Below are 9,959 nucleotides of genomic sequence, written 5' to 3'. Positions count from 1 at the left end.
CGAGTATCGAAAGGATAAACTTATTATACCCGATATGGATAATCTTCTACCTAGGGTAATGTTTATCCATAATCGAGTATCAAAAAGATAAGATTATTATATCCGATATGGATAATCTTTTACCGGAGGTAATCTTTATCCATAATCGGGTAGTGAAGTGATAAGCTTTTTCATGAGACTTATTTCCAATAGAGTACTAAATAGATAAACATATTTACGGCGGAGTCCCATATGGATAAGCTTTTTCAGAAAGCTTATTTACAACGAAGTACTAAATGAACATCCATAATATAATATATTAATGACAATATTTCTTTTTTTCCTTTTATGTTGGTATGTTTTTTTAATTTTATTTTTCACCTTCTTCGGTTTGGTTCCACTTTTGTATTTTTGTAGGAACCCTGCTCGTATGCAACAGTCAAACAAAACCATTGTTGAGGGTACTTGTAACACATCTGCCATCTCGGCTTGATCGACCACTCTACCTCCTCTGCACACTTGCTCCTCTCCCGGCGAGCTCTTTCACGATCTCTTTGTTCGGCGAAATCCAGCTGTAAGCTAACAAGCTCCTCCGTTTTCTCTTCCTCTTCAAATTTCCTAATTCCTCATCTAATCAGTAAAACCCTAATTCCTTTCTTCCTACGAAATTTAGTTTAGAATGCGAATTTCTGAATTGTATTTCAATTCTTTTGATGAACTGGTATTAATTCTATGCGTTTGCTCCCAATGCATGAACGAGTGGCTACATCCCGATTTCTCACTGTTGTTTGTGATCTCACAACTTTATTTGCGTTCTTATTTTCTTCACATTTGATGTTGACTTCAAATTTCTTATGAAGTATTAATCTTATTTTATTTCTTATTGACTAATTCCTGGAAGATTAGAAAAAAAGAAGAAGAGAAAAGAAGGCCTAAAGTCGAGATCTTTAATTGTTACATTGTGAGTTTTCAGTAAGAAAGCCGTAAATTCAAGTCTTACAAATACATTTAGATTACTGAATAATGATTTCAATATCGTACCTTTTAATCTGATTTAAAAATGCCCCTTCAACTGCAAATACGTCTATCCATTTGGATCCCTTGTTAATGCTGGTGTGTTTAAAGAACATGATAGTTAACATCTGTAAGTAACTTTTTAGAATGAACTGTATGTAGCTATTCCTATGTTGCAAGCTCTAATCTTGAAGTATGTGTCATATGCAGGTTCTTCTAAGATAGAGTGTTGGTCCAGTTCGCAGTTCTTATAACATGGTAAAGTTTCACCAATTGCTTATTGTTGTTGGACATATGCTTCTTATGCTACCACATAGCTCTCTGTGTGTGTGATTGCGCACGCGCGCGCACACACACACACATATACATGTATGTCTAATTACCTATCTGTGCGAGTGTGTAATTGGCCTTTCAATTTTAACATCAGCTACTGGCTACCTCGTGTATATAGATGCGTGTTGATATTCCTGCATGCTTAATGCAAAACTAATGCTTAAAATACCAACTTTTAAACCATATGCCCATGATTACTGGTCTTTGAAATGACCGGGCATCCTTCTTGCAGAATTATATCATTGGAGCGTTCAAGCCAGCATGCAACATCTCAATCACATTTTCTGATGGGAAATCCCGGAAACCGGTAGGTTACCAGTGTTAGTCTTGTTTCTTGGTTATAGCTCTTATCATGTTTATAACACTTATCAATGAAGATGAAGCCGTCGGCGGAGATTGATGCCATAATCTGCAGTTGCGTGTAGAAACTTCTGCTCATGGATGTGCTTATTGTTTGTCATTTTCATTTTATTAGCTGACCAGGAGCTTTAGTCATGTTGATGGAAACATTTTGTCTTCAGTGGTGTAAGATAGCCAGTAGGTAAAAAAATGCTCAATATATGTTTCACAAACTGGATGGGAAACATAGTTGATATATTGTTTCTTCTTTGTTTCGGCTAACAGTTTGTTGTTCCATGGGATAATAACCCCCCTTTGATGACCTAAACGCTGCTAGTTGGTCTCTTTATTTGATATTAAATTCATCAATTGTGGATCGAAGTTCAACCTTGTTGCTAGATGTCTATGAAAACTTATTTTAATCGACTTTGTTACAGTATTTCTACATGACTCACCTATCCCAAAAAAGAACTATTTCTGCATGACAGATAATGTAGTTATCAGAAAATAAGGACATGACATGTCTTCTTTAAATATATAGAAAAACCATCAAACCTTAAGCGCAGTTCTATCTTCGTGGCATTAGAACTATAATATCATGTTTATGTGGTGAACAATATAAGTTATCTAGCAACCTAGAGTTAAGGAATAGAATAGAATGGTCGATAGAGGAAGTAATAACAATAAGCATGTTACTTTTACATTATTGGGACGCCTCAACAAAAAGACTTTAAAAAGGAGAAGTTGAATATTGAATTCCAGATCAGATGTGTGCGGCAGTTATATGTCTAATTAGCATAAATCAGATGTAGTGTGAAACAAGATGCAATGCACTTGAATGTGCATGTAAATAGATGCAACCTATATGACTTGAAAAAAATTGAAAAGAAAAAGAATAGGTGCAATCTTTTTGATTTGAACGGTCAGAACAAAACTGGAGATGTTTTCACTTTACAAGTTTACTGTTGGCTTGTTGTGTTCTATTCTTGATTATCTATTTTCTGTTTTACTGTTTGCTTGTTGTGTTCTATTCTTGATTATCTATTTTCTGTTAGGTTCCGTTGAAGAAGGAAAATGGTCAAACTGTTATGGTCCCACTTTTCCATAGTCAAGAAAACATTGTTGGCAAGGTACTTTTCATGTGTCATACTTTTGATTCTTATAATTCTCTTTTATTTTGTTAATTGTCGAAAGGTATCCTTTACCTTTTCTTGAGAATGTAGTTTCTTGTGACTTCAGATTTCTGTAGAGCCAGTATCAGGAAAGAAGGTTGAACATAATGGAATCAAAGTTGAGCTTCTTGGCCAGATAGGTGAGCTGTCAACTGGTCACAATTTTTAACAATTTGCAGTTTCGTGTCCTTCTCAATCAAGTGCATTGACGGCAAATGTTGAGATTAAAATTACATTGATCTTTTCCAGTTTGAACTCTCTCCCCACATATCAATATACCCATTGATTTCTATGATCTGCTTTCTATTTTTTTTTCTTTCGTTGAGGTGTGGGAAGTGGGTTGGACTAAAGTAACCTCTTTTCCTAACTGATAATTCAGCTAAGGTTGCGGTGAAGCTCTGCTTACCTGTTTCTTTCTCAAAGGAGAAAAAAACTCTGCTTATCAGTTGCGCAGACTGCATGCTGCTTGCTATTGACTTTCAGAAATAACTGCTTTTTTACCCCCTCCCCCCCCCCCCTCCAACTCCCAGCGCATGTCACTGGTTCGAACCCTGCCACAAACAAAGCCTGGCATTTAAGTGGAGAAGGGTAGAGGGGCGGACCCATTATCCACCGAGTTTCGAACTGTGTGCCATTGGCCTCGAGGATTTCTCGGTTATAAAAAAAGCTTTGTTTTCAGTTAGTATGCTTATATCTTCATACTAATTATCCTATACTTCAATGAATAAGCCTGCCTTTTTCCTTGTTTTATCCTTATCACCACTATTCATGGTTATGATGTTTCATTGTGTGTGTGGAACCTGCTGCGTGACATTCAAAAAAGGAAGAACTAGCATTCCAGGTCTGATATTGATAAAAAAACTATATAGTTCAGTTAAATTGCTGGTATAATTTTTCTGTGTATAGTCTTTATCGGCTAAACTGCATAACAATTAGAACATCTACTTGACTTATCCAAAACGAAAAACAAGCTTTCCTCCTCGCAGCTTCTCTTTTGTACGTTCATGTTTGCTTTGCTATAAAATTTTAGTTCAGTAAATGTATGGTCTCTTGCTGGTATAATTGTTTTATTTGTAGTCTTTATTTGGCTATGCAGCATTCTAGATATTGCACATCACATCTGTGACTTTTTTTTTGGCTGATATACCTGCTGTGGATAATTAATTCATGTTGCTATTGTCTTTTTTCTCTTGTCCAGAAATGTACTTTGACAGGGGAAACTTTTACGACTTCACATCCCTTGGTAAGTATATCATATATGATGCAAGTGGAAGCAGAACAGGAAAATTTATTGCTTAGCTGAGTGAACTGATGACACATGTTTTCTTGGTTGTCTTGTTTAAATTTGACTGTTGCTTCTGACTTGTGAGCTACTATCAGGTTAGATTGTGTTAATTCTTTTAGAGTCTATGGGTATTCTAGTACATTGATTTTGCTGTGAGTTTCTCATACTTCCTGTTCATGGGACCTCGGTGAGCAGTCTAATGTTTCTATTTTGTTATGATCTTTACTTGTCTTAGAAGTTGAGTCATAATCTGTAGAACCTATCATATTTAACTATAATTTTAGCCGGAATGCTACATTTTGCAGCTTCTCAATATTTTACATTCTTCATAGTCAAGAATAGAGAATCATGATTGATTTCTGTTTTTTTATACAGCCTTTGTTGTTCTTAGGTGCATTATGCAGACTTTGTTTAATGGTTTTTCCTAGGAAATTAATTGAGGTTGCTAGACTCTCCTTTCCCTTTCTCTTCTACTACTGTTGTTGTCCCGTCATGGCATTATAGTTCTGCCTGGCTGCCTATTCATTCTTTTGCTTGAACCGTCGGCTTTGCTTTATTTATCCATGGTCCAGAGAGACAAGTTTCCTGTCAATCTAGCTGCAGATTTTTGTCAGAGAGCGCAATATTCGGTGTTCTTCAATTGCCAATTGTGGCATGGTAACCTATAAGTTAGGTTATTTCTACTTATCTTTGCTGGACTTCAATGAGCTAAAGCATTTCCATTTGAGCTGTTGTTTAGTGGGTATGCTATTTAGGTGTTGTAAGTTATTTGACATAAAATACTCTGACATCCACTTAGAATTATGGTCTCAAACTTTCCTTGTACTTTTTCCTGCTGGTTTTTCCTTATATATTGCTTCATTTTCTGCATTTAATATTTCTCTCTTTTGTAGTTCGAGAATTGGATGTTCCTGGTGAAATTTATGAAAGGAAAACATATCCTTTTGAGTTTTCAACTGTTGAAATGCCCTATGAAACGTATAATGGTGTTAATGTCCGACTTAGGTAAGTTTCTTTTGTTTTGGAACCTTGCAGCATATATATGATACTTTTATTCAGTTTCTCCCTTGTTTTTTTTTTTTTTGGTGGAAAGGATTTTTAATTGTTTGTTTCTGCCATAGAGGTTTATTTGGTACTGTATATGATTGAATCTAGATTTTTTTTTCCTGATAAATGGGAAATTCCTAAGCTCAAGTAGCGCACGGTTCGATATGATTGATTCTAGACTAGTGATGATTCCAACAAGGTTGGGCACATCATAGCATCCTGGTTATTTTCCTCAGTTCTATTTCGGATTAAATTTTATGGAAACTTATTAATTAGTTGTAGCTACACTTATTGGTAGTCAGAACAGGTCGCATAGTTTTTCTGATATGTGAAGTTGCATTAATCTATCTTGATATTATTATATAAGAAGAGTTCTGGCTTGTTGGATGATTTCTGTGACATGATCAAACAAATTAATCAGTTAGTTGTATATTAATCATAATTCATAACGTGCACAAAAGGCAAATTGGTAGTAGGGGGGGGGGGGCATTTTTCACCAAGTTTCGAACCGTGTATCATTGGGCTTCAGGGATTTTTCAGTTATCAAAAAAGAAAAAAAAAAAGAAAGTTGGTGCCTTGGTGGCTAGCTGATTGCCTACAATTTCCAAGAGAAGTTTTGGTACTTATGGATCATGGAGGGCTTTGTTTATCAAATTATGGAACTCACCATAGAATGCTGAGAGGTGATAAGATGTCAAAGCATGAAGTTATTTTCTGAAGAAAAGCTTGTTATATTCTTTCATTCAAAAAAACAAAAAACAAAATCTTGTTCTATTTATGTTTGACAGGATGCATAGAAAATCTTGTTCTAATACCCCCCCTGTAAACACTATATTTTACAAAAGATACATGTTTCTCTCCTTGAAAACATCTTTTATTCCTTTCAAGCCAAATATTCCACATGACATATAAAGGGATAGTCTTCCATATCAGCTTAGATCTGCTGCCAACTTTCTGTCCTTGCCAACTAAGGAGAAGACTCTTCACATCTTGCGACAACCATAATATATTCAGGAACATTGCCCAAATCCGCCAAGTACTTTCACAGTGAAGCAAACAGATGACTAGAAGACTAGTTCTTTCTCACAAAAAAAGCATCTGCTGTGCAGTTGAAAGCCCCTCCTTTGTAGCAGCTCTTGAGTCAAACAAGCATTTTCTGCAGTCACCCAGTCAAAGCTCGCAACCTTTGAAGGTGCCTTAGTCTTCCATAGCATTTTTCATGGACAGTCCACCTCCCAATTGCTACAGTTTCCTTGCAGCATGCTGTAGCAGCTCTTGACAGGAAAGTATTCCGGTCCTGCTAAAGTTGCAGATCCGAGTATCCATCTTACTAACATCTAGAGTAATATGCTCCAATAAAATAGAAATTGACTGATTTCAGAAACATCCTAGTCATTGAAATTTCTCCTGAATGATAGCTACCGACCATTTCCTGCAAATCAATAAAGCAGACTGTTAACAGTTGGGCTATACAAAATAGGAACTTGTCTTTAAACTTCCCAACTGCCAACCAGGTATCTTCCCAAAACTTTATACTCTTTCCATCCCCCACTTTTGGTTCAATATTCTGCTGAAATTCTCCCCACAGCTTATAAGTATTCCTAAGTATTGATCGTGATGTACATACTCCCTCAGCCCGACCCTTTTCTTTCATGGAAATCAAGGTCTAGTGGTAAGATTGCAGCATGTGGTGTGTTGCTTAGACGCAATTCATATGTTTGAATCCTGCGGCAGTCAAAAGTTTGGTATTTAAAGGGTAGGTCCACTAATTTAACAAGCTTTGAACCGTGTGCCACTGGTCCTAGAGAATTTTCCAGTTATCCAAAAAAAGGAAGTGTGGCTGGCCATTTTAAAGATGAGCATATTAGCATCTGAAATGTGTGAAAGTGAGGCAGTTTACTGAAAATACTCGAACTAGCCAGAAGAACATGAAGTATGAAGTACCAATTACTGAACCAGAAAGATAAAAATGGGCTTTCATTCTGTATCAATTTAATTGAGGTTTTGAAAGTGGTTTGCATAAGTTTTGAAGAGCTGAATGGGAAATAAGACTAACATATGAGGATTTCAGAAATTAGTCATGGAGATTTGAATCAAAGAATGCGCATTCTACTGTGGTGTAGTGTAGTGTATGTGTGTCCATTAATTTTCCTAATTTACTGTTCCTGGTCGTCCATGTACGTATGTCCATTAATTTTCCTAATTTACTGTTCCTGTTCGTCCATGTTACATGTGTTCTGGCTAAAATGTCAGCAGTTTGATAGATCTTATGCCGGACTAACGACAATTATCTCTGGAATTTTGTGTTGGCTTTAGGTATATCCTTAAAGTTACCATCACCCGTGGTTATGCTGGTAGCATAGTTGAATGTCAAGACTTTGTGGTAAAATTCTCTCTCTCATTCTTATTTTGCCAATTTTAAATAGTCGGCGTACCTTATGAAGTCCTAATGAGTTATGACATACATTTTCCTTCGTTCGATTTGTTGGATTGTTAAAGTTCATTAATCTTGTGTTCTTGACGTATCCTGTCAAAAATTCACATTATCTTATGGCCTACCCTCACTGCTCATTTAGGGTTGCTCAAAATTAGATTTATCTAGTTAGCAGCCTTTGCCTCTTTACTTTGAATAAAAGAGTCTAGGGCATTCTGAATTTGCATTTCACCCAAACAAAAGGAAAAGAAAAAAAGGTTCTATAGGGCATTTTGATGGAACCACCAAAAGAAAGAATAAGTTCGGAGAAGGGGCCGGCATGGAATTTATATAATACTTTCTGCATCTCAGATTCGTTTCTAGTTGGTTAATTTTGAACCTGTTTCATGGAGATCTTGAGTGTTACTATATTGAGTACTTGCTGAGTTTATTCTTCTAAAGAAAGAGTACTTGCTGAGTTTACGTCTGGCTTTGAATCAGGTGCGCAACTACAGCCCACCTCCTTCAATCAACAATAGTATTAAGGTAATATTCCTTTCTAGATTTTTCTGCATTCACATTAAGGTAATATTCCTTTCTAAATGTGGGTATTAAGGTAATACCCACATTTTCATTAAACTTGTACACGGAAACATGAAAAGGAAAACAATATTAGACAGCTTGCTGGGTTGGGAGTGAAATGGCTCAAAAGTCTGACTAGTGGACATGGTACTTATAACAAAGTGGCTGACATGGTGATGATATCAAGACACTCACATCTGAGGATCACAATAGGTATCGGAGAGGAGAATTGCACTGCTAGGAGTGCTTATCTGTTTCTATTGTTTAAATTTGCAGATGGAAGTCGGAATTGAAGATTGCCTTCATATTGAGTTCGAGTACAATAAAAGCAAGTGAGTAAAACGTTAATAGTAGTTTGTGTCTTTGGATTTTCATGCCCCACCTTTTCAACTATTACAATGTTCAATCATAACTATGAAGATCACTTACTCCTAGTTTAGATGTGTTGCTTTAGCATGAGGGGAACAGCTTTGATTTGCATTAGTGTCTGTTTGTTCACTCTAATCCTGAAAAACAACTCATGCTCATGTTCTGTGTATTTGTTAATGTTTTTTCGCATGGAAGCATCTACTGATTAGAAGTGCCTCTTCTGACGTGCAATATAATATTCCAGGTATCATCTGAAAGATGTTATCATAGGAAAAATATATTTTCTTCTTGTAAGAATTAAGATTAAGAACATGGATCTTGAGATCAGACGCCGAGAATCAACAGGTTCTGGGGCAAATACCCATGTTGAAACGGAAACGCTGGCCAAGTTTGAGTTGATGGATGGTGCTCCCGTCAGAGGTATATTCAGTCACACTTTAATAGTCGAGCAGTTATCTTCTTCATTGACTTTTGGTTAATATATTGTTGATGTTTGTGCTCGATTGACAGGCGAATCAATACCCATTAGACTCTTCCTTAGTCCATATGAACTGACTCCAACATATCGTAATATCAACAACAAATTTAGTGTGAAATACTATCTGAATCTTGTTCTTGTTGATGAAGAGGACCGTCGGTACTTCAAGCAGCAAGAGATCACTATGTTCCGCCTAGCAGAAACTTCCGTAATAAATCAAGCTGTTGGCGCTTGAGAATGGCTTATTGCCTTGCTATTCTGCCTCGATCTTTGTATTCTGAGATATCTTTATGCGCTTGAGATGGCCATTCTACAAAGGTGCTGAAATGACTTTTTATTGGTAGATTGCGGTATCTGGGAGAACATACTTGCAATTTGTATAGAGTAGGCAGTTGTGTACATGAATATTGAAGTTGGAATCTCTAGTTGATGTTTTTGAGGAACACTGGGTCAAAGGGACAAGGGATTAAGTTAAACCGCAATAAGGAAACCTAATTTAGCTCGTTGTACTTTGTATTGCATTGGATGTTTATCTTGATTGCTTCTTCTTTTGTTGCTCTAAGGGTTTTATTGTATTTTTGCTGCTTTTCTCCGATAATGACATGAGTGACTTATCATTGATTCCTCTACTTCTAATTTCTTTTCTCCTTTTTTCTTTTTAAAGTCCTTTTCTGGCCTTTATATGAACATTTGTTTTGTTAGGAACCTTGTGCATCCCGATTGATTTTGTAATTTGTGGTGTCAACATGTGAATTATAGTGTTTCTTCTTCAACTGCCCTAAGCCATCTATGAATTCTGTTAGTAATTTCGAATCTCTGTGCTCCTTGTTAAAATTTACAAGGAATATTCTGTCTCTAAAGACCTGTTTTCTCTATATTTTTTCGCCCATTAACATCGGAATGGGAAAGACTCAATTGGACGAGAGATTGACAGGTAATTTGAGGTTT

General features: G+C 36.3%; 1 protein-coding gene across 1 annotated transcript; it reads left to right on the top strand.

The window, feature by feature from the left end:
- The first annotated feature begins 361 nt into the window (after window positions 1-361).
- Window positions 362-9,640, top strand: LOC104234232 (vacuolar protein sorting-associated protein 26A). The gene is made up of 12 exons (XM_009787771.2): window positions 362-553; window positions 1,204-1,251; window positions 1,559-1,633; window positions 2,721-2,795; window positions 2,905-2,977; window positions 4,036-4,080; window positions 5,016-5,127; window positions 7,486-7,552; window positions 8,084-8,128; window positions 8,441-8,496; window positions 8,778-8,953; window positions 9,044-9,640. The coding sequence occupies exons 2-12, from the start codon at window positions 1,249-1,251 to the stop codon at window positions 9,244-9,246; spliced, it is 930 nt and encodes a 309-aa protein (XP_009786073.1). The 5' UTR covers window positions 362-553; window positions 1,204-1,248; the 3' UTR covers window positions 9,247-9,640.
- Window positions 9,641-9,959: the final 319 nt, after the last annotated feature.

Source organism: Nicotiana sylvestris, chromosome 5, assembly GCF_000393655.2.
Source record: "Nicotiana sylvestris chromosome 5, ASM39365v2, whole genome shotgun sequence".
NCBI lineage: Eukaryota > Viridiplantae > Streptophyta > Magnoliopsida > Solanales > Solanaceae > Nicotiana > Nicotiana sylvestris.
This window is presented reverse-complemented; position numbering and strand designations above follow the sequence as displayed.